Raw genomic sequence first — 25887 nt, 5'->3', positions numbered from 1 at the left:
CTACAGGTGTAGAAAATGGCAACAGGAAGAGAACCTCAGAACAATGTCATTGGGGTTCAGTGTCAAGAAATAGTGCCTTCCAGTAGCACCTTAGAGACCAACTAAGTTTGTTATTGATATGAGCTTTTGTGTGCATGCACACTTCTTCAGGTACCTAAAGATATATGAAGAAGTGTGCATGCACATGAAAGCTCATACCAATAACAAACTTAGTTGGTCTCTAAGGTGCTACTAGAGGGATGCGGGTGGTGCTGTGGATTAAACCACAGAGCCTAAGACTTGCCGATCAGAAGGTCGGCGGTTCGAATCCCCGTGATGGGATGAGCTCCCATTGCTCGGTCCCAGCGCCTGCCAACCTAGCAGTTCGAAAGCACGTCAAAGTGCAAGTAGATAAATAGGTACCGCTCTGGCAGGAAGGTAAACGGTGTTTTCGTGTGCTGCTCTGGTTCGCCAGAAGCGGCTTAGTCATGCTGGCCACATGACCTGGAAGCTGTACGCTGGCTCCCTCGGCCAATAAAGCGAGATGAGCGTTGCAACCCCAGAGTTGGTAACAACTGGACCTAATGGTCAGGGGTCCCCTTTACCTTTACTTAAGGTGCTACTGGAAATAATTTTTAAATTTTGTTTTGACTACGGCAGACCAATAAGGCTACCTACCTGTAACAAGAAATAGTGCTTGCACTAGACCAACTGATTGGTGACATGGAAGCAAAACAATTTCCTGATGAAGAATCTGAATTATTTTAGAGCCTGGCCTGGCTCAGATGAGATTCCCCCCAAAATAGCTCAGTTGCTGCTCTCACTTGTCTCCCTTTTCTTCAGAAAGATTGCAGGACAAACATGACAGCTGCTCTTCCTGTTCTCTTTCTTTTACCTGATCAGACCCTGCTCCTGCTCCAGTAATGGTTGCCATATGGCTTGGAAGCAACATCTGCCACAGGCTCTCTGAGAAAGGCTGAACAATCAAACTATCCTAGGGCCCCTGTTCCCAACCTACTAGGAGAATTTGGGAAGAAGGGCTACATATAAATTAAACACACAAACAGATTATATACATAATCAGAATTGCTCATCAACAGGCTTCTTCCATCAATTCTAATGCACATTGCAGTTAAGGCGGCCTTTAAGTAACCCTGGTGCAAAGAGTCAACAGGCATCATACTGTGGCTCAAGTCTTAGCCTTGGGGTCAAATGTGGCTTAGCTTTGATTAACTTTCCTCTTTTGGCCTCTGTTCCTCAACTGCCCATTGGGCCTGTAAGGGGACAGAGCGCCTTTCCAGGAAGGTCAGGGAACCCTCTACCGGCTACAGCAATGAGATGTTTGTCTGCTTCTCCCCATGGACCATTTTTACAACACACACCCCCAGACCACATGCAGTGAGGCCAGTTATACTCCTGTAGCACCTCCTGTGGCAACACCACCTCCCAAGCAGGTGCAGCCTGACACTATTAGCAGCAGATCATAATGACCTAGATGCATATGCTCAGCTCATGACCTAGCAGTCCTCACCTAAGAGACCAGAGAGAACTTGAGCATGACATCAGCCAAGTTCTGCTCAGGATAACACAACATGTCTGTAGTTAAGAAGACAAGGCTTTTGATAGGAAGAAGCTGGAGACTGTACAGCATAATTATGGGATTGGAGTGTCACCACCACCGCTGGGCCACCTGCTCACTGACCTTCCCCTATTCACAGTACTTTAGCACACTTCCACTCACAGTTGGGGAGGGCTGCAGCTGAGCTGGGGTTCTGCCCTCCAACAGGCAAGAAGTGTAGGAGATTTGCAGTCAAAATCTAACAATACATATTCTTGTAGTTAGTAAGTCTAGGGGCTAATGACCACAGAATGAAAATTTCTAGGCAGGCAGACTCAGACAACAGGAATGCAACTGGTGGAGAGAGAGGGCTATGTGATGTCATTTCCCCTGTTTCCAGTAGCAGGAAAAAAATGAGAAATATAATCCCTTATCCTTCCTGTTGCACACTCTCTCTTTGTTCTTCTGCCCCATGTCTTCAGGGGAGATAGATATATGTCTATGCTCTCACTGAGTGCAGATTCCATTTTAGAAATCAGCTATGTATTTTGTAACCTAGAAGTATTTTTACCTGCATTGCTTTTGCTGCTGTTGTTTGCTGAAAATGTGTGCAATACTTAGGTAAGTAAAGTCTATTTTTAACTTACTTTACAGTGTGGTTTGATTTTCTCTCTCTCTCTCTCTCACACACACACACACACACACACACACACACACACACACACACCAATCATTGTAATTATAGAGGGGGGAGTCAGCTTGCTAAATATAATGAGCTGTGTCAACCTTTCCTAAACTTCTAGTTTTCTGCCAAGGGGTGGTAATCTAAAGCTCCGCCCTACTCAGCTTTTAAGTGCAAATGCTAAACTGATTATTCTAAATGTTTAAGTCTCTCACACATAACGGGAGACTGGAAGGATAATTGTAATTAATATATCCTCTCCTACCTACTAAATCCATCCCTCAAGAAGAAGATGGGCTGTAGTGTCCCTTCCCCTTCACTGGTCTAGGGGTCATTAGAAAAGGATCTGAAAATAAAAGTGCCAGTATCATAATGCCATTATTGAAATTTATGGTGCAACCACATTTATTATAGTGTGTGAAGTTCTGGTCACCTCACCTCAAAAAGGATACTGTGGACATTCAGAAAAGGGCAATCAAAATAGTCCAGCAAGATGCTGGAATGACTCCCCTGTGAAGAAATTTTTGGTTTAATGAAAAGGGAATGAAAAGGTGGCATGATAGTTTGTAAAATTATGCATGGCACAAAGAAAGTGTATACAGAAAAGTTTTTCTCCCTGTCTCCTGGAGCTCATGGACATCCTACAAAGCTGAGTATTGGGATTCAGGACAGATAAAAGGAAGGACATTTTAGTTAAATTTTGGAGCTTGTCCCCTCAAGAGGCAGTGATGGCCACCAGCCTGGATGTCATTAAAAGACAACTGGTCAAATTTGTGGAGGAAAGGGCTATTTATGCCTACTAGCCATAATGACTATGTTCTGCTTCCATAGTCGGAGGAAGGAAAGCTTCTGCAAACCAGTTGCTGGAAACCACAGGAGGGCTCTTGGTCTTGTCTTCTAGGCATAGCATCACCCTCATCAGTGGCAGCCAGCCGGAGCTTCTACTCTTCCTCCCCGTCCTGGTTATCAAATTTGTCGTGCAAGAATTTAATATTTACATTTTTCTGCTGTCTTAAGAATAGAGTGCTGTCCTTGGTCCTGAAGCCTTACAGCACTTTACAGAATATAAAAAGAGACTCTTAAAATTTGTTAGTTCAAAGGAAGAGTTTTTGCAGCCTTCGTTCCTTCCTGTGAGCAGGCTTTTCACAAATGAAAGCTGCTGCTCCTCTAGCACAGCGCCCTACCTCTCCTTTCTTAGTATGCATGGCAGCAGCTTCAGCAAAGAGGCTCGGCATTATAGCTTTAAAAAGGTTCTTATTATTTGCCGAGGAAATGCTGATGGCTTACTGAAAACACATGTTCAGTGGTTTAACAGGGAAAGGGTCTCTTCACCCCTTTGAATAAGCAATTGGCAATGAAAAAGGGATTAGCTCAGCCTGCTCCAGTGGAAGGCTGAGCAACGATGAGGCCAAGGGTGGAGGGGGAGGAATGATTCTGTGGGGCTGGAAGATTGGTAGTCTCAGCCGACCATATAAGAAAGAGGACAGGGCATGGGCAACTTCAATCCAAGCTGACTTCAGGTGGACTTTGGAACTAGTAATTCTGGCAGCACTAAGTCCCTAACATCTTGGCAGTGGGTGGGTGGGGGGTTGTCTCCGTGTGTATATTCTCTGGTGAGTATACAGATGAGATAAGAAGATAACAACATAAGAATAGCCCTGCTGGATCAGGCCAGTGTCCCACCTAGCCTAGAATCCTGTTATCACAGTGGCCCACTAGATACCTCAGTGGGAAACCCTCAAGGAGGATTCAAGCACAAGAGCACCCTTCCCTTCTGTGGTTTCCAGAAACTAGGATTCGGAAGCATCACAGCCTCCAACCATGGAGGCACAACATAGCCATTTTGGATAGTAGCCACTGATATTCTTCACCTCTTCCATTAATTTGGAGGATCCTCTGTTAAAGCCATCCATGTTGGCTGCTATCATTGCTTCCTGTGGAAGCAAGTTCCATAGCTGAACAATGTACTGTATGTAGGAATTTGTTTTTTTAATCTATCCTGAATCTTCTAACATTGAGCTTCACTGGATGCCCACAAGTCACTTTCTTTCTTTCCTTCTCTCCTTTCCCCTCCCCAACCCACTTATACACATATCTGCCACTCCGCATTTCTTCCAGTTTCCACTGTTCTCCCAAAGGGTTCAACACTCACCATGTGGATCACAGAGACAGGCCCAATGCTGTTTACGTAGATGTCCACATCAATGAAAGTGGGCTTGACTGTAAAAGAGATCGCAAAAGAGAGGACAGGTCAGCCATGGGAGAGGGGTATATGCCAAGGGCAGCCACGAGGATAGGTGAGCTCAGTGATTTATGTGTTCCCAAAAGTGCACCCAAAAGTAGCTCTGAAAATAATACAACAATGCAATCCAATGTAATTCAATGAAAATGTGCAGACAGAAAACTTAACAGCAGTAAGAGAAACACAATAATTAAAACTTTTTAAAAATAAATGCCCATGAACACAAATCAGTTTTCTGTGTCTACTTAAAAGTGAGCCATGAAGGGGCCTGGGCCGTCTCTCATTGGGAGGCTGATCCATAATTTGGATGCCACCCACAGTCAAAAAGTCCACACCTGCTATGCCTGTGCCCAGAACAAGGTTGCCCCAATGATGAGACATGGAGAAGCAGCCACCTCAGATGGCAAAAGATCCCAAGGCGGTACTTTCATGGGCACCCCCACCTACCCCACCTGCTTCTGCTGCCACTGGAGAAATAGCACTGGTGCCAATTTCCTCCAAGATCTCATAGTGGAGGCAATAGGGCAGGCAGTGCAATAGTGATGTAGCATGGGGGGGTCTGAGGGGGCTGTCACCCCAGGCACAGTTGGGGGGGAATCATGTGCCCTGCCCCATCATGAGCTGTTGTGTACTCAGCACCCTGAAGCCTGAGGGCACCATGAGAAGGATATAACAGGTCATGGCACCCTCCTTGTGAGCCAAGCAACACTCGTAAAAGCAGTGCTGTGCTTTCAGGGCCCAGGGTGCACACCTGCTCACAGCATGTTTTTGTGAGTCTTGCAAAGCGACACTGGGCCTGTGGAGCACCATGAGTGCACCCTGCTTTGCAGCAGTGGGCAAGGCTCACTCCAGTAGCACACCCTGCCCATGGACCTGTCCCTTGGTGCACCCTCCGCATGCCCAAGCACTCACGCACCCACCCTGAGTGCATGCCACTCCTGGGTGAGGCTTTGCAAGGGCTTCTCCTTAAGAAGCTCTTACAAAACCTCACTGCTGAGCAGGAAAGGGGGAGATTAAGCAAAGACTTCTCTTTAAGGAAAAGCTCTTCTTGAATCTCCCCACCTCGCTGGTTAGGGTGACATGGCTTTGCAAGGACTGCTCCTTGAGGGGAAGCCCTTGCGGAGCCTAACAGCTGCCAACAGTGGAACAGTTTGCTGCTGGTGCCTAAACACCTCAGGCTACCCCTGGCCCAGAGGAGAGCACCCTTAAGAGAAGTTCTTGAAAAGGTTCCTTTGGAAGTTGGCAGTTCCTTGCAGCTGAAGCAGCTGAAGCAAGTGCCACAAACTGAACCCAGAAACATTTTAGACTCCAATGCAGAATACAATCTGCTCTGCTGCTCCCAGAGAACTCTCTGTCAGCTAAAGTTTCTGGGCTCACTTGGAAGGGCAGCCTAAGGAGCAAACTAATGCAACTTGTGGCTAACATTTTTTTTAAAAGTAGCCACAATAAAAAAAGAAGCAGAAGCAGCAGGTGTGGAGCCCTGATCCAGAAAGTGTTTTTGATCTGGATCAGGAGCATGTGCTAGTTTTTCTGCTGAAAATTGTCCCCTGTCTAGCAGTTGGGTAGGGAAAAATTTCCAGTAGAAAACTGGCCTGGGGCCCCTCTATGGCTGCTTTTCCTCAAAAGTAAAAGTGGCCAGATTAAGCTGGCACCCAGTGTACACCCACCTGCCCACCCAGACTGACTGTAAGTAAGCAAGTGGTAGACTGAGACTGGGGCTGCACCCCTTTTGCTCTCATTGCCCACTCTCTACTAATTTTGCCCTCTGCCTCTACACCCCAGTGCTGCTGGACTTGGGAACCTGGTGCTCAGCATACAAAACATTGATGCCAGCAATCAATCATGTCCCATGTGCTTCCCCTTTCTTTGCAACCTGTACCCCTCAGTCAAGGGTGCCTTCTAGCTGAGGTCTCCCTTGGGAGGAGCAAAACTTACTGCTGATATCAGGGCGCAGCTTGTTGTCATAGTTCTGGAGGAGGGAGTTGAGGATCTGTGTGGCATCCGTCTCCTGGGCTTTGGGGGTTAGGACCCAGGTTTTGTTGGTGTTGCTGAGGTAATCGTAGTCATATTCCTCTGTGCTCTCTGCCCTGCAAGGGAAACAGGAAATCCATGGAGGAGCAGGCAATGGGAAAAGCATACCTCAATCTCAGACCCTGGAGAGTTGCTGGCAGTCAAAGGAGCTACTCAGGGGCAGGTGGGTGCAGCAGGGGACATTTCTGCCCACCAACACCATCGCAACATTTTGGAGAGGACGTACCATGTTTTTTGCTCTATAGGACGCACCTGACCATAGGATGCAACTTGTTTTAGAGGGGGAGAACAAGAAAAAAAATATTTCCCCCTCTCTGCGCAGCGCCCATTCAGCGAATCGGCAGGAGAAACAGAGCCCCTTCCATTTCTCCTGCCGCTTCGCTGAAGGGGTGCTGCGCAGAGTGGGGGAGATTATTTTTTTCTTGTTCTCCCCCTCTAAAACAAGGTGTGTTCAGTGTGTTCAAGGTGTGTTCAGTCGCCTTCAGTGAAGGCAACCCGAAGCCTCCGGAGCACAGCGGGAACTTTCGACCTGCTCTTCCTGTTCCTTTCTTTCTTTCTTTCTTTTTATAATAATATTTATTAGTTTTCCAACAAATTGAACACAACACTACAAAAAAACAAAAAAGAAAAAACATACAATAATACAATGCAATACAAAAAAACACACACTGCAAAACACTAACATACAACTAACAAAACAAAACAAAAACCATTTAAAACACAGTCCAATTTCAATATTTTATCTTTCTTTCACTAATTTCCACGACCTCCGCATACCTCCCTTTTTGTATTCCACTTCTATTAATTGTTTCAGCAATTCCTTTCCATCTTCCTCTATTTTCTATCCTATAATTGTCTTAACACATTCTAACCTTATTTTTCCCTTTAATTCTCTAATAATCTATTTATACTTAATTCCTTATAACATTTCTACTAAAGCCATATAACTTCATTCCAACATTTTTCTAACATTCATTAATTTTACAGTATTTCTAAATACTCTCTGGGGCAGGCAGGGAAGCAGCGGAAAGGCTGTGCACAGCCTTCCCGCTGCTCCCCAGCTTGTGGGGCTGGCGGTAGGGGGCAGCGCGCTTTCCCCTACTGCCAGCCTCAAAGAGCAGGTCGGGGACCAGTGGAACGGCTGCATGCAGCCTTCCCGCTGCTCCCCGAGCTTGTGGGGCTGGCAGTGGGGGAAGCGCGCTTTCCCCCACCGCCAGCCTCAAAGAGCAGGTCAGGGCTGGCAGGGGAAGCCCGGGTTGCCCCCCCCCCAGCCCCATGGACCACACATTCGCTCCATAAGATGCACAGACATTTCCCCTTAGATTTTAAGAGGGAAAAAGTGCGTCTTATGTAGCGAAAAATACGGTATATAGCACAACAGGCATACGTGAACCTCAATACAAGTTGATGTGCTATAGCACTGCAGCTTTTTCTCCTGCAGTACAAATCAATATAGGACTATCTGTGTTCCTGGTACTTAACATAGCACAAGAGGAGAACTCCATTTCCCAAGGAGCATACAATCAAAATTCAGCACAGGGAAAAGCAGGAGCAGTCTGGGTGAAAATGACCAGCAGGGGGTAAAGCAAGAAGCAGTATGCAACTGCGACAGTTCCCCCTGCTTAGGCTTACTCCCAGGGTAAGGAATCATAGGGCATGGGATCCAGGTGGTGCTCATTTGAATAAATGCTGTTCAAGTCACTGAAGCAGAGTCCAAACTGTGGGGAAATAAATATACAAATCCCTGTGACCCATGTGTGGGGGGTAAATAACAAAAGAATCAGCTGGGTGCCTGGATTCAACATGTGGGGCTAAACTCACTTTCGAGTAGGAGAGAGCACCCAGTAGCAGAGTTCAAACTCACAAAAGTTTAGCAGCAGTATAACGTGGGAAAATAGGTTGTTAGACCCCTTATCCTGTTTAGCAGCATAAAGAGCTCCCCTCTTTCTATCTCTCCTGCAATGAACAGACCACACACTGTTAAGTACATTTAAAATGCTTTGCTTAAAGGTGTGTGGTCTGTTCATTGCAAGAGAGGTAGAAAGAGAATAACTTGTTCAAAAGGTCAGATTAATGCGTTTATCCAAACAGCAGCAAGAAGAACACAGGCAGAATACTTGGGGGTGGGGGCGAAATACAAAAGGATAGTTTCAAACACATGGTCTACGCTTGGAATGAAGATTAGACATGTACCTGACAGGATACATGGTGAAAAGGGTAGTAAGTGGAAGACAATGCTCCGCTTCCTTATTCATTGGAGAGCGTGTGTGTGTGTGACCTAGTTGAGTCTAGGAATCCAACTCTGTGGTTTTAACCCCTTATCACACTAACTAGCACTCATGCATAGTTATGTTTGACTGCAATTTTCCCCACACATGACATGCTCATGCAGAGATAACTCCTGACAAAAGTGAAGGCTGCAAAGAGCCAGGGCTGTAAAGAACTGGAGGCTTGAGTGGCAGGCGCTCTGCTACACTAAATCTGTACAGTTCTGGCTATCTCATCTCAAAAAGGAGATTGAAGAGCTGGAAAAGTTTCAGAAAAGGGCAACCAAAATGATCAATTAGATGGAGCAACTCCCCTATGTGGAAAGGGTGCAGCATTTGGGGCTTTTTAATTTAGAGAAAGGGCAAGTAAGAGGCAACGAGATAGTTTATAAAATTATGCATGGCATGGAGAAAGTGGACAGAGAAAACTAAACCCCCCCCTCTGAAACACTAGAATTTGTAGGCATCAAATGAAGCTGAATGTTGGAAGATAACATGAAGTCCTTTATGCAGCACAGAGTTAAACTATGGAACTCCCTTCCACAGGAGGCAGTCATGGCCACCAACTTGGATGTTCTTAATAGAGGATTAGACAAATTCATGGAGAAAGCTATCCATGGCTACTTTCCACAATAACTATGTTCTTCCTCTACAGGCAGTAATGCTTCGGAATGGCAGCTGCTGGAAACCAGAGGAAGGGAGAGTGCTCTTTTGCTCAGGTCCTACTTGTGGGCTTCCATTTTGAGCATCTGCTTGGCCACTGCAAGAACAGGATGCTGGACTAGATGGGCCCCCTTTGGCCTGATACATCAGGGCTCATCTTATGTTCTTATGCTCTTTTGAATCCCAGGCAGGAAAACTGAGAGATCATTTCAATATGTGCCATTGGGTAACTTGGCTGCTGTGATGTGCCCCAGCACACGTGCACGCACGCACACACACTGTAATACAATAAGGCACTGGATTTAAAGACGTGTGCCTCGAGATGCCCCTTCCTCTGCCTGCTTATTGATTCAATTTTAGTGAGAAGTTTACAATCTCCCCTCCCAGCTTCCACTTCCCAGTAATAAGCAGGGGAAGCTCTTCCATCTCCCAGGTGTAATAAGTGATGGCAAGGCTCCTGCAGGCACCAAGCAATTAGGGAGGTGCAGGGGACATGCCTTGTGCCTGTTAATGGAAATGTCACACGCAGCAAACATTTTGCAATCAAGAGCTGAGCAGGCTGGAGGAGATGTTGTGTCAAGACACAGCAATTCAATCTGGCAACTTGTGAAAGGTACAGCCCAGCTCTTGTCTTGCTCAGACAGAATCAAGAGGAAAAGGTATTCATGCCTGACATACTGTAAAACCTGCTTGTCAAAACAAGCACCTCTCTTGACCAGGCAATTCATGAAAAGGCAGCTCAGGTGGGAGAGACCTACTGGAGCACTATCATCCTGTGTGCGTGTGTGTGCGAGTGCACACACGCACGCATGCACACACACACACACACTTTATGGTGGGTGTGCATGATGGGCTGTGGGGGGCAGGCAAGCTAAGGGACAGCTTTGCTCCCTGGCCAGGGATGTGTCAGCCATATTAATTAACAGATTCAGAAGAGAAAGATGGGTTTTGACATCCCCTCCTTGGGTGATGCTTGACATTATCCCAAAATCAAGCCATGTCAGCAGAGGCCAAGTACACTTGGCTAAAGAAAGAGCACCCAGACCTCAGCTACTGTAGTCAGCTCAGAAGGGGGCAACAAAAACACACAGATTGGCAGATTCAGAGATTAGTTTCCAGATCCGAATTGTGCTGTTTTTCTGGTCCAGACACTTCTGAGGAGGTGTGTAAGCTCATCAACTCTGATTGGCAGTCCATGTGGGAAATAATAGTTCAGCCGAAATAAAATTTCATGTGTTGCTAGATAAGCAAAGGCACATGGGTCTCCCCTGTATATTCATAGAGAGAGCACTTTGTGAGGTCACATCCCCTGCTTATCTGCACAGGGAAAGGTAACCAAAAGAAGAAGAATCCTTACTACTTATGTCCTGCTCAGAGCTCAGTCTTCTTCCCCATGTAACAAAAGAGAGAGGATGCTTGTCTGTGCTCTTCTGAGCACAGACTCCATTTTGATCTCAACCATATATTTTGTAATGCACAAGTAGATTCTGCCTGTCTTGTTTTTTACTGCTGCTTACTGCTCAATCAAATCTGAAGCTTTATGTAAGTAAACAAAAAATATATTCTTGCATTATAGACTTCTCTGTGTTTATTTTGTTTAGAGGGATAAAAAGGGGAAGATACAATCTGCTGAACCATCCTGGATAATAATATTAAGGTAAAGCAACCCTTTGTCTCAGGAGTTTCCACATTTTATAATGCAAAGAAATGTCAATTTTAAACTCTGCTTACTAGGCATTAAGCTCATACAAGTAAGAGGAGGGATAAATAAGAATATCCTACCCTACACTCCAAATCCATCCAATTCCATCCAACATCCCACAGGCTTACATTTGTTCAGTCACCCATAATTTGTGGTTGCCACCAGTCTCTTTCCCCCCTGGTAGGTACAGAGAACAGGGTCACCTCTCATTTGCAGAGGGTGTCAAGATGAAGGGCTCGGGGTAGGCTTGGGAGTCACGGGCAGGCAGCACGCCGAATGTCACCACCCCTCAGTGATAACACCCAAGGTGGACCAACCCCACTGCTCCCCTTCCTCCGCCCCTGTATGAGGGAAGGCATACAGTGGAGTTGGGGTTGGAAAGGGAGGATTAGCTTGGGGAAATGGAGGCAGAGAACAAGGTGACCTGATAGTTGATTGATAAAACTGTGGGGAGTGGAGGAGATTCTCTCAAAGCAGTAATCACTTGAGGACCTCTGATGAAACTTGTTGCCAGTAAGAAGAACCAATAAGATGCCCATAATGGGAAACCCACCAGCAGGACCCAGGCACAACAGTGACTTTCCCCTCCTGTAGCTTCTAGCAACTGGTAATCTGAAATATCCTCCAACTGTGGAGGCAGAGCCATTGTGACAGAAGCGTTTGAGGTTTAGACTCCAGTTTGTGGGATAAGATTTGTTAGTTTTAAGGTGTTACAAGACTCTTCCTTGCTACTAGAGCAACAAATCTTGGCCTCTACCCTTGAAATGGCTGTCAGCAGAGAGCAGATGGAAGGAGAACATCTTCATAATTCACAGACACGGTCCACTGCTGAGATATTGGGATGGCCTGTCATACAGATGATTTTAAAACTCAGAGGTGAACAGCCTAACTTCAATCATCAGGGCAGCCACCAATCCCCCCATGTAGCAGAACAACCTGCTGCTGAACACCAATTGTGGCAGAATACTGGGCTACATGGACCTTGGATGACTCAGAAAGGTTATGCTTATATTTGCAGGGCAAGGAAAGGGAAGAATATAAAAGCTGGATAGGATCCTCTTTAATTGGCTTGATTTTGACATGGGGTTTCCCCAAGCCACCATCCCCATGTGACAGCTGATTCTATAGCCATCTCTAGCCTGCCATAGTTTGGTTGCTCCTTGGGATGTTTGCAAAGGGAGAGGACCATAGTTGATTGACATACTTTGCATGAAGAAGGGCACAGTTCCATGGATCTCACAGCCTGCAGCCTGTTTGGCTGGATGGACAAGAGCTGCCGTATATCAAAAAGTAAATTCCTGACATCTGCAAAATTGACAAACCCCAAAATTGTTGAGCATTTTTTGGGAACAAACCCAAATTGTTTAGCTCTTTCCCCCAACAGTAATTTTTAAGGTTTTGGAACTGTTTCCACTGCTTTTTCCATGTTGCCAGACATCTGGGTTTTCCCTGACATTTTGCCGCTTTGGCAAATCCCCCCCCCACGCCCATTTTTATACCCCAAAACCAGGACATGTCAGGAATTTTCCTTACGCGTGGCACGCCTAGGATGGACTGAAGGCAGCTCCATCTGTTCGTGAGAGGGATCAATCACTGGCCCCCTGCCTGCATTCTGGCAAAAGAGGGATGTAGGAGAAGGACATTATTTGTGACAAGGAGGCTTGGCAGCAAGGAAGTGATCAAGGTCTCAGTTTACCATCTTCACTCTTCTCTCAAAGTGCCCTCTAACAGCATGTAGTAATTTGCATGGATAAACTGGTTCCTCACTTAAAGCCTGCTGTGGATTTCCCATCACATTTTCAATGAAGTCCTGTGAGATGATGGTTGATCTGCTGACAGCATTGTTGCCAACACAACAATATACACCTCAGCTCCAGTTGCAAATGACTGGGTCTCCCCCTCCTCCCGGGAGAATATCCGTCATGGTCATGCTATTTTCTAAATAGTGTATGCACTGAAATTTGGCAGAGGATTTCTTCAAACTAGTCAATTAATCACCTGACATAACTAACGAATTAATTATCCCAGACCGTATCTGTGTTGGATTTGAAATCCTTTTTTATATATATGAAATTGTTTTATATGTGTTTTCATTGCTAAATTGCTTCAAGGTGTTTCATAGGAAGTGATCTGTAAAAGAAATTAATTAATTAACCATCTGATGTAAACTAAAGGCTTAAGATACCTCTCAGTCCAAGTTGAAAGCTGAGCTTTTGGTTTAGTTTCAAAATCCAGAGGAGAGTTGTCCTATACCTGTCTGTCCCCCATCACTGAATAACTGCATCTGGGACCAACCTTTCAAACTGTGGGCCCAGGCTTCTTAGTCTGTGTTTATGGATCCCAGCCCCAGGACTTTTCTCTTGAGAGAATCCCACCCTCCTCATCTTTCCCTCCCTCCCCAGGAAAAGCATCATGGCCTCAGGGTGCCCTGGACAGGGCTCAGCTTGCCTCCTTGCCTCTCGTGTTGTTGTCAGCCGCTGCCTCTAGCCTTTGCACAACTGCCCTCAAAAGGACACTGTGACCGCTTGGGGTGATGCATGGCAGAGAAGAGACAAGTGAGAGGTTCTGCACTGCAATGGGACCAAAGACCCCTCTGGCTCATGAACAGACTGTCTCTTTGTCAGTGAAGTTTTACATTTTGAATTTTAAGTTTTATTTTTGAATTTGGCACATTTTCCTCAATTTTTCTATTTTGTGATCTCCCCCAATTTTTTAATATTTGAGATTGCTAGTGAGAATTTTATTGTTGAGGCAAACTTTAAGCTGTCTAAACTTACAGAGGACAACTATATCCGCTGGATAATAATAATAATAATAATAATAATAATAATTCCCCAGACACTCTAGGCGGCTCCCAACAGAATATTAAAAACATAATAAAACATCAAACATTAAAAACTTCCCTAAACAGAAACCAGATTTAAAATGAAATGCATTTTGCCATGCATTGAGCTAGAATGGATCAGAGGAGGGAGCCAAGAAGCTGTAACAGCAAAGGGGAAATGGGATTAAGAGAGTGATATAGCAGCATCACTCCCCTTTGACAATATTTCAGCTTCTGAAATGATTCACGCAGCGAAAGACGAAACTGCTGCTCAGATGCTTGATAATCTAGAGGCTGCATCTGCATATACAAGCAAGACCTAAGGGTTTTAGTAGACCACAAGCTAAATATGAGTCAACAATGTGATACAGCAGCAAAAACACACACCCTAATGCTCTTCTAGGCTGCATCAATAGAAGTATAGTGTCCAGATCAATGGAAATAAATAAGTACTGCTCTATTCTGCCTAGGTCAGACTACACCTAGAATACTGAATCCAGTTCTTGGTGCCACATTTGAGAAAGATATTGACAAGCTGGAACATTTACAGAGGAGGGCAACCAAGATGATCAAGGGTTTGAAAATCAAGCCTTATATGAAACAGTTGAGGGAGTTTTTGAGGTTATTAATACTGTACATTTGGAAGCAGTTGGATGAATAAAAACTGACTCTTCTTTGAAATAAAAATTATCCGGTGCAAAAATATGGTTCAGAAGCTTTACTTACAGAACTTTAACTCCAAACATAACACTAAAAGTTACATTCAGTTAGATGCATGATTTCTTACACTGTTCCCATCATAAGGCATAATGTCTTAGATCAAAAATAACTTGCATGCTGAGTTAAAAATCAAAGCTCTGACTCTTCTCCATTCCAGCCTCCATTATCCTGAGGCTGTTTACTGGAAACAGAATCAACACATCCTTTCTCTTCAGTAGCTTGAAAAACAAAAGAGCACCCCCACCTAAGATGCATGTCTACAGATTAGCATATGCATAGACCTGTAACACAATCCTTTTTCATGAGATTTAAACATCTTGTGACTGGGCCACAAAGATACAGCCCCACTTAATGATTAACCAGTTAGGCTCTCTTCGCTTCAATGGAAATTTCCAGTCATGTTTCACAGTATAATGCAGGCAGATAATATATTTATTTTCCATTCCAATATATATTAAACAGTTAACAGGAATTGGGTATGTTTAGCTTAGAAAATATGAAATTGGTATGAGATATGATCGCCATCTTCAAAAATCCAAAGGGCTAATCCATGGAAGATAGAGCAAGCTTGTTTTCCCTTGCTCTGGAGGGTACAACCCAAACCAATGACCAAATTACAAGACTTGGTCTTGTAACACCAGGAAGAGATTTCTAACAGTAAGAGCTGTTAAGATAGTGCAACAAACTCCCTTGGAAAGTGGCACACTCTCCTTCCTGGAAGGTTTCTACACACAGATTGGATGGACATTTGTCCTGGATGCTTTAGTTGAGATTCCTGCATTGCAGGGGGTTGGGCTAGATAATGCTCTGGATCTGTTCCAACTCTACAATTCTATGATTCTGTAGGTTCAGGTATAGTAAAGGTAAATGGACCCCTGACCATAAGGTCCAGTCGTGGCCGACTCTGGGGTGGCGGCGCTCATCTCGCTTTATTGGCCGAGGGAGCCGGCGTACAGCTGGTCATGTGGCCAGCATGACTAAGCCGCTTCTGGTGAACCAGAGCAGCGCACAGAAACACCGTTTACCTTCCCACTGGAGTGATACCTATTTATCTACTTGCACTTTGACGTGCTTTCAAACTGCTAGGTTGGCAGGAGCAGGGACTGAGGAACGGGAGCTCACCCCATCACGGGGATTCGAACCGCCAACCTTCTGATTGGCAAGTCCTAGGCTCTGTGGTTTAACCAACAGCACCACCCGCATTCCGGTTCAGGTATACTAAGTGGCAATTGAAGTGAAAAAGAACCCCTTGCAGTGAGCCCTGTATGTTCCAGAACTGAACTGCAACACGATGAATGTGTCCACTTTGGGTAGAAAACATTTCAGTGTATTGTTTCAGAAAACCCTCAACCCTAGTCACAGATAATGGCAGAGAGTATTTTCAAATGACATGACAAGCCTTCTGGAAGAGGAGTGTTCCCTACACTCCACAAAAGAGTGCAGCTGCAGAGAGAAAGATATTGTGTGGAAGTGGCAAGATGCATGCAAATCTTCCCAAACGTATGTGGGGAGACGCAGTAGCCACTGTGGAATACCTCCAAAACAGACTACCAACTAAGGGAACTATATACACACCTTTGGAACTTTCACACCCAACTTGTTACACATACATGTTTTTGGCAGCACTGTCCATAGCTACATATTCAAAGAGAATAGGCACAAGCTGGACTCCAGAACAGAAAAAACGAATTCTACTTAGTTACTCTTCTGGAGGAGAATGCTACAGAATTATGGGCTTAAAGACAGGAAATGTCAGCTCAAGACATGTAGTTTATTTTGATGAGCACAGCAAAGCTGACAAAAGAGGAACTGTTGTAAATTTCTCTGAGCAACCACAGGAAGAAACACAAGACGTCATGTACTTCCCACAACAGTCCAGATCTGCAGTCTACTGTAACAGCACCCTTGTACAGGGGATGAACAGGAAGAAGGCACAGAGGACTAGACTACCAGCAGTAGCAGCAGAAGTGATGAGGAACAGTCTGATGGGGAGATGCCTGAATTTGAAGAAAGTGATGAGGAAACTGAGGCAATTCCAGAACCAGAGGCCAGACACTCAGCCATATCAAACAGAGGTGTTCCGCCACTAAGACTGTCCTACATTGTGAGGTTGGTGCAACCCCTAGAACCTTTCACCAGGGAAGAGATAGAAGGGATGCTAGACACTGAAGCTTGCCTCTGGATGAATCCTGCACAGGAAAAAATAGATACACTGCACCAGAACAAAATCTGGTCTCTCACCAAGCTTCCTCAGAAGAAGGGGATTGGAAGTAAGTGGGTGATCAAGGTAAAGCAGGGTGCAGATAATTCAGTGCTATAAAGTGAGGTTGGTAACCTGTGGCTCCTCTCAAAAATATGAAGAAGACTATGATGGAACATTTGATCCCATTTGATTAGAATGCTTTTAAGCATAGCAGCTTCTAAGCAAATGGAAGTGAGACACATAGACATTAAAGCAGCATTTTTGCCCAGCAAAATCTCAGACGACAAGATTTACATGAAGTAACCCAAAGTTTTTATCTAACCAAATTAAGCACATTTAGTGTGTAAACTTCAGAAGTGACTCTATGGCCTCAAGCAAGCTGCTAGGCAGGGTTCAGCAAACTTTTTCAGCAGCAGGTGGGTCTACTGTCCCTCAGTCCTTGTGGGGGGCCAGACTATTTTTTTTTGGGGGGGGAGACAAAAAACCGAACGAATTCCTGTGCCCCACAAATAACCCAGAGATGCATTTTAAACAAAAGCACACATTCTACTCATGTGAAAACACCAGGCAGGCCCCACAAATAACCCAGAGATATATTTTAAATAAAAGGACACATTCTACTCATGTAAAAACAGGCTGATTCCCAGACCACCCATGGGCTGGATTTAGAAGGCTATTGGGCTGGCTCCGGCCCCCAGACCTTAGTTTGCCAACCCATGTGCTAGAGCATGGAATAAAAAGTTACATAGCATGCTCATACAACAAGAGTACAAACAAGGCTACACAAAAAAGTATTTGTACACTAAATGCAAAAATGGACTATTTTGGACATTATGGACATTATGTTTTGGCATTTGCTGATAATCTTTTTATTGCAACTGAAAATGACCAGGACTACACACAAGTGGTAAAGCATCTAAGCAAGGATGTGGAGGTTAAGGGATTAGGAAAAGCTCACTACTATTTAGGTTTTCAAATAGAGAAGAAGATTAATAATTTATTCTAAGTCAAAAGTAGAATGTCACTGAACTGCTTGACAATCTGGAGATGCAAGAAGCACACCCAGTTACAACACCTATGAACACTGGCTTTTTAAAGAGCCAAGAACACTCAAGACTATTGCCTGACAACAATCAGTACAGGTCAGCAAAAGGAAAACTTTTGTACCTGACCACCACCACTAGGCCAAATATTGGCAACACAGTTGGAATTCTGAGCAAAAAAGTAGGATCACCCACTGAACTGTAAACTTAAGTTGCCAGCTGACAGTCACCCTGAACTCGTAGGTTAAATGGACATTGACTAGGCTGGGGACTCTAAAGAGTTTAAATCCACAGGTGTTTATTTTTTCTTATGTTTGCAAAGGCTCCCATTTCTTCGGGCAATTATAAACAGAATGGTGTACATTTATCTTCTACAGTCTGACATGCAGCTGCCTGCTACAGAGGTGTGCAGAGAGTTAGCCTGGCTCGATCAACTGACCAAAGACTTTGGGTTAGTGCAGGAGAGGACCTTTTGACTGATTGATAGAGGACAACCAGAGTTGTCTGAAGCTGTCATGGAGTGAGAATTTTCACTCAAGAACCAAGCATATTGGGGGAATTTATCACCTTGCGCGTGAGGCAATTCAAGATGTACTTGTAGAACTGGCTTATTGCCAGACAAAATAAATAACTGCTGATCTTCTCACCAAACCTCTACTGAGAGACAGTTTCCAGAATCTTCGAGTCAAGATGGGACTCAGGGTGGTTAATAAAATGTGCATGAAATTGTTATATATGCCTGAGAAGGGGGTTGTGGATAAATGATGCTCCAGTCAAAATGTAAAATTTCATGTTTGCTGGATGAACAAAGGCTGAAGACACAAGGCATCCCCTGTAAATTCCTAGAGGGCACTCCGTGAGGTCACACCCTCTGCTTGGAGGGGCAGGAAAGGTAACAGTAGGAATATAATTCTTATTACCTCCTTCCTGCTCAGAAAACACCCTCTTTCTCACCATGCACCTGTAGTGATAGGATGCAGGGTCTGTGTGGTCCTGATCTAAATAATGTATTTCGTAATCTAGAAGTGTACTTTGCCTGACTTATTTCACTGCTATTTTATACTTGATTCGAGTCTGCAACTATGTAAGAAAACAATATTTTTATGTCCTTACATTACATACTCCTGTGTTGTTATTTTATTTAGAGGAATAAATAAAGGAGAAGATCCAGTCTGCCAAAGGCATCCTGGATAACTATAGAAAGCTACACAGCTTAGTTCCTAGTTTCCTTGTCAAGGCTGTGAAGGATGGTATATTTTTAACTCTGATAACTAGATGTGAATCTCACTCAAGTGAATAAAAAGAAAGATAGTTAATAAATAATATATCCTATCCCACCTTCCAAATCTATCCCAGCAGCTGCCTCTCTCCCCCTCTTGGTTCTGAACCATCCTAACTTGAGTCTTAAAGAAGGTCAGAGAAGCCTCCCAGCCAGGGGACCTGATGCTGCTCCACTAAGCGCTTGCAAAGAGCCTGGAATCCCCCCTCCACACGCACATCCCCATTTTACAGGCGCGAAGGGTGAGGCCAAGCAGGCAGTTCCCCTTCCACCTTTCTCCGCGGGACACGACTCGGAGTGCCTGCGCTCAGACTAAAAGGTCCCCAGAGATCTCCCGCGCTCCTCAGTCAGCATGCAGGGAACAAGTGTGGCATTCTCAAACAAGTTGTTGGGGCTGGGATATGCCAGAGCGCGGCGGCGGTGGCGACGTGTCCGTGGCCGACTTGTCGTAGGTCCCAGAGAGAGTATGGGGCATGCTGGAGCCGTAGGCAGGGCGCTTGCTCACCTCGTTCGGGAGGCTGAACCGAGGACCAGGCACATCAGGAGAACTTTCCCAGCGCTCATCCTCAGGAGGGCGCTGCCCGAGCCCCGCCGCAGGCGCCCGGAGGTACTCCTCCACCTTCGGGGAGGCAGGCAGGCAGGCCGGCAGCCGGACCACCGGACGAGAAAGGCGTCGGCGCCGGCAGGAAACCCGTCCTCCTGGTCCGGACAGTAGCGCATCCGCCGTGGGGACGGCCTCTGCGGGGACGGGACGCGGGACTACACGGTCTGGGCTCCGGGAGCGCAAACACTTGTGGCTGCCGCCGCCGCTACTAGCGAGCAAGGAAGAAGGGATCGGTGGAGAAGTGGCGGCCGCGGCAGCGAAGGGACCGGCATTCCCTCAGGAGGGTGCCTCGACGTGCTGGCAGCAACGAGCACAGCCGAGCGCAATCCGATCCGAACCCCAAGCCTGGAGGGCGCGTGAGTGGGGGAGTCGCGCCAAACCTCCGCCGAAGCGCGACTAGGCGCTGCCGCCCGTCGGGCGAGATCGACACGTCCACAGCCTCTCAGCCCAGCCCTCTCCTCGCTCTCTTGCTTGGGCTACCGACTCCTGGCTCCCCCTTATCCTTCGGGAGAGAAGGGTAAAAGTTTAGCATCGCGCCGCCTAGCCGCCCTCCGCTGTTTTGGCCCAGCAAGCGAAGTGTGTGCGTGAGACGCAACCGGGCCGGGCTGGCGGGCGTGCAGGAGAGCGGCTCCCATCCTACTGGGTCCTAACGCCCCATCTGCTGGTCTTGGGTGGAGGAAGGAGCCGGCGACATTGGCAAAGAGCAGCGACCCCAGGCCCCCAAAGGCAGTGTCCCTCGATATGTCAGAGGGCTACTCCCGGGGAAGGAGGGTCTGGACACGCCGAAGGAAGCTAGAAGGGGCTGCGCGGGAAATGCTGGAAGGTCTTCACTTGCTGTTAGAAGGAGAGCAAGGAGGGAGCCAGTATAACTTCTCTAGAGAGGGAATTCCAAATTTGCTTGTGAGCAGCTACCACTGAGAAGGCCTCTCCCATTCAGTGGACCTGTCAAGTCATGAGGCTCTCACAAATTTCTAACTACTTTGGGGGATATCATACACACAAGTGGCTACCAGCCATGATGGTTATGCTCTGTTTCCACAGTCAGAGGGAATAATGCTTTTTTCTACTAGTTGTTGGGAACTGCAGGGTAAGAGGAGAGCGCTCTTGTGATTGGGTTCTGCTTGTGGGCTTTTTCTGAGAGGAGATATGATAGCCATTTTCAAATATATATAAAGCACTGTCAAATGGAAGATGGTGCAAGCTTGTTTTCTCAACCAGCTACAAATCCACATAACAGTTACCTCGCCCAGCCAACATTTTACCACATTTTCTGCAAGAATATCAAGATACACTACATCCACAGAGTTCCCCTGATCTACCAAGCTTGTAACTCTATCAAAAAGAAATAGATTTGTCTGGCATGACTTGCTTTTGAGCAACTCATGCTGGGTCTTAGCAATCACAGCATCCTTTTGTATGTGCTCACAGATTGATTGTTTAATTAGGACCTTTCCTGTTATCACTGTAAAGCTCACTGGACAGTAGTTACCTGGGTCTTCTCCCCTCCCTCTTTGAAGACGGAGACAACATTTACTCTCCTCCAGTTTGCAGGGACGTCACCTGTTCTCCAAGAATTCTCAAGGATTATAGACAAAAGCTCCAAGATTACATCCACAAGCTCCTTGGCTTCAGCTCATCAGGCCCTGGAGATTTGAATTCATTTAAAGTAACTAGGTGTTCCTTTACCACCTCTTTTCCTATCTTCGGCTGCAGCTACTTCCTGGCATTGTTTATTCTGTTATCACCAGGTTTGGCACTGCTTTCCTTTTGGATGTAGACAGAGGCAAAGTAGGTGTTCAGCAGTTCTACCTTCTCTATGCCACCCAATAGCATTTTCCCACCTTCTCCACACAGAGGATGTACTACTTGCTTGTTCTTCCTCTTGCTTCAAACATAGCTGAAGAAACCTTTTTTATTCTTTTTAACCTGTCTTGCAAGCCTGAGCTCATTCTGAGCTTTGGCCTGAGTGACATTCACCCTGCAGCTGTTGGCTATTCATGCATACTCTCCTTTTGTGATTTCCTCTTTCTTCAATTTATTATACATGCCCTTCTTAAATCTTAGCTCATCTCTAAGCTCCTTATGCAGCCCCACCATTTTCTTTAGATGCCTCCCACTTCTCTTTCTTGTTAGAATTGTCTGCATTTGTGCCTTCAGTATTTCACCTCTAAGAAATTCCCATCCATCTTGGACTCCCTTCTCTTTTGAGTATTTCTGACATGGGATTTCACCTGGTAGTTCCTTCAGCTTTTGGAAATCAGCCTTCTTAAAGCCCAGAGTGCATGCCTGACTACACTCAGCTTTCTTTCACCTCTGTATAGTGAAACTCAGGAGAAAACAATTACTTCCTCCCAAGTTTTTTTAGTACTTCCATTTTGGTGATCAGTTCTTCTCTTTTGGTGAGGACCAGGTCCAAGACAGATGATTCCTTTGTTGCTTCTTCCACCTTCTGGGAAATGAAACTGTCAGTGAGGCTATGGAGCAATTTGTTGGACCTTACATTCATGGCAGAGTTTGAGTCCCAACAAATGTCTAGTCTCCCATTGCAACTATATCTCTCCTTTTTGAACCTTTGGTAATCAGCTTTAGGAAGGCGTTATCCAAGTCTGGCTTGGCGATCTATGGCAAACACCCACTGTAAGGTCACTGTTGTTTCCTTATCCTACAATTTTTACCCATATACTCTCAATATGCCTTCTGGGTCATGGGTCACTTTACAAGCAGAATGCTACTACTTCTCCCTTCCTGTTTAGTCTATTCCCTCTAATACACCTGTATTTCTACATTCTAGTCCTTAGTTTCATCCCACCAGGCTTCAGTAATGCCTACTAGGTCATATTTGCCATCCTGCATTAAATGCTCTGATTTGTCTTCCTTGTTTCCCATACTCTGCATTTGTGTAGAGCCAATGATACCATGAGTCATTCTCTCCACCTGCTTCCTTCTTGTAGTTTCTTGCCCTTTAGCAGGTTTCTGGAGTACCACCTCAGTTTCCTGTGCATCAATGAAGCTATTATCCCCAGGACCAGGTGTTCCCCTGTCATCTGTAGTGTTGCTTCCCTCGCCCTCGGGATTTAGTTTAAAGCTCTCCTAATCAGGTTCACAAGACTCTTAGCAAGCACATTCTTGCCAACTGCTGTGAGGTACAACTCATCTTTTACAAGAAGGTCTTCCTCAAAGAAGCAGAGACTTGTGCTTTCCAACAACGGATCATGGAGGCAGAGAAGAGCCACTACATAAATTTTTCCAATACTGTTTTAAATCCATCAGATTTGGTGCCCATCACTGCCTCTCATGGGAGAGAATTCCATAGCTTATGTGCTGCATGGTAGTACTTCCTTTCATCCATCCCCAGTCTTCCAAAATTCACCTGCATTGGATGCCCATGAGTTCTAGTGTTATGAGAGAGGGAGGAAAACTCAGGCCTTTTCCTCAAGAGGTAGACTGGGGCTACAGCAGAGATAAGAAGTTCGAGAAGGCAGCTCATGGTGGCCTGGCAATGGCCTCATGTGAACAGTTGTTGCGCTGCTGAGTTCTGCAGTACAAGTGGCAGTTGACAGTCATGCTGCTCAGATTCACACTGATGGTTCCAGTCCTTTGTGCAGGAAGGCTGAATCTCCCACCCCTTCCTGGCCAAGTGGTTTGTTGTTAAGGAGTGTCTTTTCTGTGTTTGGGTCACAGTCTTCTATTTGAGGAGCTCAAGGTTCTAAGCCCCAAACAAAATGAACTTTTTCATCCATTGCCCCCTGCTCTCTGTGCCCTCCCTCAAACTTGCCCTCAGTGATTGTCCTCAATGTGCTCATTCTTATTGGGCAATGATGAGGCAAAATTAGGGTTCTGCATTGTTTGTCTCTTGGCAAATGTAACCCCAGAGGAGGCAGGTGTATTTGGGCGGCAGTAACTACCTGGTATTAGCCAGCCCTCACCTGCCTGCTTTCTTACTTCCAACCAGTGCAGAAGATGGTCTGTTTGTCAGCTTCCTTCTCCTTAAGCTCACTGTTGCCCTTTGTAGAATTTGGCAGGGAAGAGGAGGAGGAGGAGGAGGAGGAGGAGGAGGAGGAGGAGGAGGAAAACTAGGATTAACTGGCTTTGCTGGTCACTGAATTTGGCTTCATTTGGTCTCTCGGCTTTCTGCCCTATTTGTTCCAAAGGGTGCCAGCCTACAGCCCTGTTCTGTTGTATGATAATTGGAAGGCATGTTGTGGCACTGCTGCCCCTACTCACTGAAGGGTAACCTGGCCTGTGGGCCTTTGAGAAGCCCAGCCGCACTGAGGTGATGATGACTCTGGGTGGAGCAATATGCTCAATGATGTAAGCATCTCTCCTGTCCTATGGTCCCTCTTCAAGGGCAGTTGTCCCACACCAGACAAGCCAGCTGGGAAGAACCAGCGCAGAGCAGATGCTCTGTCCTGTCTTGCACATCATTGATCAGCCCTCCAGCTGGTCTCTGCTCCCAGCATCATTAGAGCTAGTGATGCTGCATGGATGAAGCAGGAAGGATTCATTTGGCTTCCAGGAGCCTGGTTGTGCTCCATGGGCTGACAGAGGGAACAGAAAGTGTTTTAGAAGTGCAGGTTGAGCAATTGTGACAGGATGGAAATTCAGAAGAGATGGAAAGGGGAGGAAAGAAGTAGCTTCCCTCCTACTCTCTCTCCCCTCCCCAATATATCTGAGCACCTCTGTTCTTCAAGAGGGCCAACTCCCAGTGTAGAAAACCATTTCCCAGTAGAGCAGGCAAAGTGGAAAAGAGATAAAGAAACAGATGGCATCATGTGAGATTAAACAAAAGCATACATGGAGCTCCGCCTAAAAACTCCTTCCCTTCACTGTTGTCAACAAAAGTATCCTCTGGTGACTTTGAAATTTCCTGTGGTGTGGCTGAAAAATTGGTGTCTGAGTGTTTCTTCCCAGCATACCTAGAAGTTATTACTAGGGCCCACACCCTATTATTTGTGGGCAGATTTGCTAATTTCTCTCTCTGTGTGTGTGTGTGTCCTTCCTTCTCTGCTGAATTTCAGTTTGGTTTTGAAACATAGGAATGCTAGTGCTGCAAACTGTGGTTTACACCAAAATCCCACATACCCTAATGCTCAGAATGCAAATAGTGGTGCACCTCTTTGCACAAATGATTACACATACGCAATTCACTCTCTTTTTGATGGCACACACAACTGCAAATTGCTGTGTCACTTGGGTGTCTTCTCTCCTAATGTTTGCTAATCTTGTTTGTCACTCTTAAACCCAGGATAAATCTGTTGGTGGCAAAGAAAAACTTAACATATAACAGAGAACTCTCTGGATGGCAAAATACAAATTTGGAGCAAGTACTCTTTGGTCAGCGCTCCTGCAGATATTTAAAATCACAAAATATCCAGCAAGGTAAAGTGTGAAAATATATGCTGTTAGACCTTTAAAATATGCCCTTGTGAGTTCCTACTGAAGTTTCCCTCTTCCCCTAGCATAGTAAAAGGACCACATGCATGCTAAGTTAAAAACGGTTTACTTACAAACTCTCCAGAAACATTACACAGGCAGTAAAGCTTGGCTTAGTTAACAGTGGTGAAAGTTCCTAAATTATTGGTATAGGAACAAAACAGCGGCTTGTAAGAGCCATGCAGTCTGAGCTGCAGCAACCAGCTCAAAACCTCATCACATGTTGATCTTCTCTTGTAGACTGAAGGGGAACAATAGGCTTGAATACCTTCCTCCCAAGGTGAGGGGAAGTGACCTAGCTAAGCCTGGCAGAATAGTTTTCTCTATAGTGTTAACCCCTTCATGCACTAATTAGACTTAGGCATGTTAGTTATATGAGGGTTGATATCCCACAGCCTGAGATGCTTAGAAGAGATGAAGGGGAGATGTACCACAAAGAGGAACACCCTTCCAAGGAGAGGAAGGAAGGAGGCCTCAGGAAGCCCCAGCAACATGAAAAGCAGAAACAAGGAGAATGAAAGGGAAGAAAAGGAGAACCTTGTAGAGAACCCTCTCAGGAGCAGGCAAACAGGGTCCCCCTCAGAACAGGCAAACGGGGCCTCTGTGGTTCACTACTTTACATTTAATAGGATGGCTAGCTATAAATAATGCATTATT

General features: G+C 45.7%; 1 protein-coding gene across 3 annotated transcripts in view; it reads right to left on the bottom strand.

Moving 5' to 3' along the window:
• The window catches only part of LOC114589157 (gamma-aminobutyric acid receptor subunit gamma-4), a 38658-nt gene extending 18231 nt beyond the window's left edge, over window positions 1–20427 (bottom strand). The window contains exons 1-4 of one of the 3 annotated variants that reach the window (XM_028715299.2): window positions 19699–20427; window positions 6397–6548; window positions 4372–4439; window positions 2658–2729 (exon numbers count right to left, since the gene is read on the bottom strand). In XM_028715299.2, coding sequence (XP_028571132.2) covers window positions 2658–2729; window positions 4372–4439; window positions 6397–6548; window positions 19699–19913 — 507 coding nt within the window. In that variant the 5' untranslated portion in view covers window positions 19914–20427. The remainder of the gene's footprint in view (window positions 1–2657; window positions 2730–4371; window positions 4440–6396; window positions 6549–19698) is intronic. The other 2 variants (XM_028715297.2, XM_028715298.2) reach the window with 2 other exon arrangements.
• Between the last annotated feature and the right edge of the window lie 5460 nt (window positions 20428–25887).

The sequence above is a fragment of the Podarcis muralis genome, chromosome Z, assembly GCF_964188315.1.
Source record: "Podarcis muralis chromosome Z, rPodMur119.hap1.1, whole genome shotgun sequence".
In the NCBI taxonomy this organism is placed as follows: Eukaryota; Metazoa; Chordata; class Lepidosauria; order Squamata; family Lacertidae; genus Podarcis; species Podarcis muralis.
This window is presented reverse-complemented; position numbering and strand designations above follow the sequence as displayed.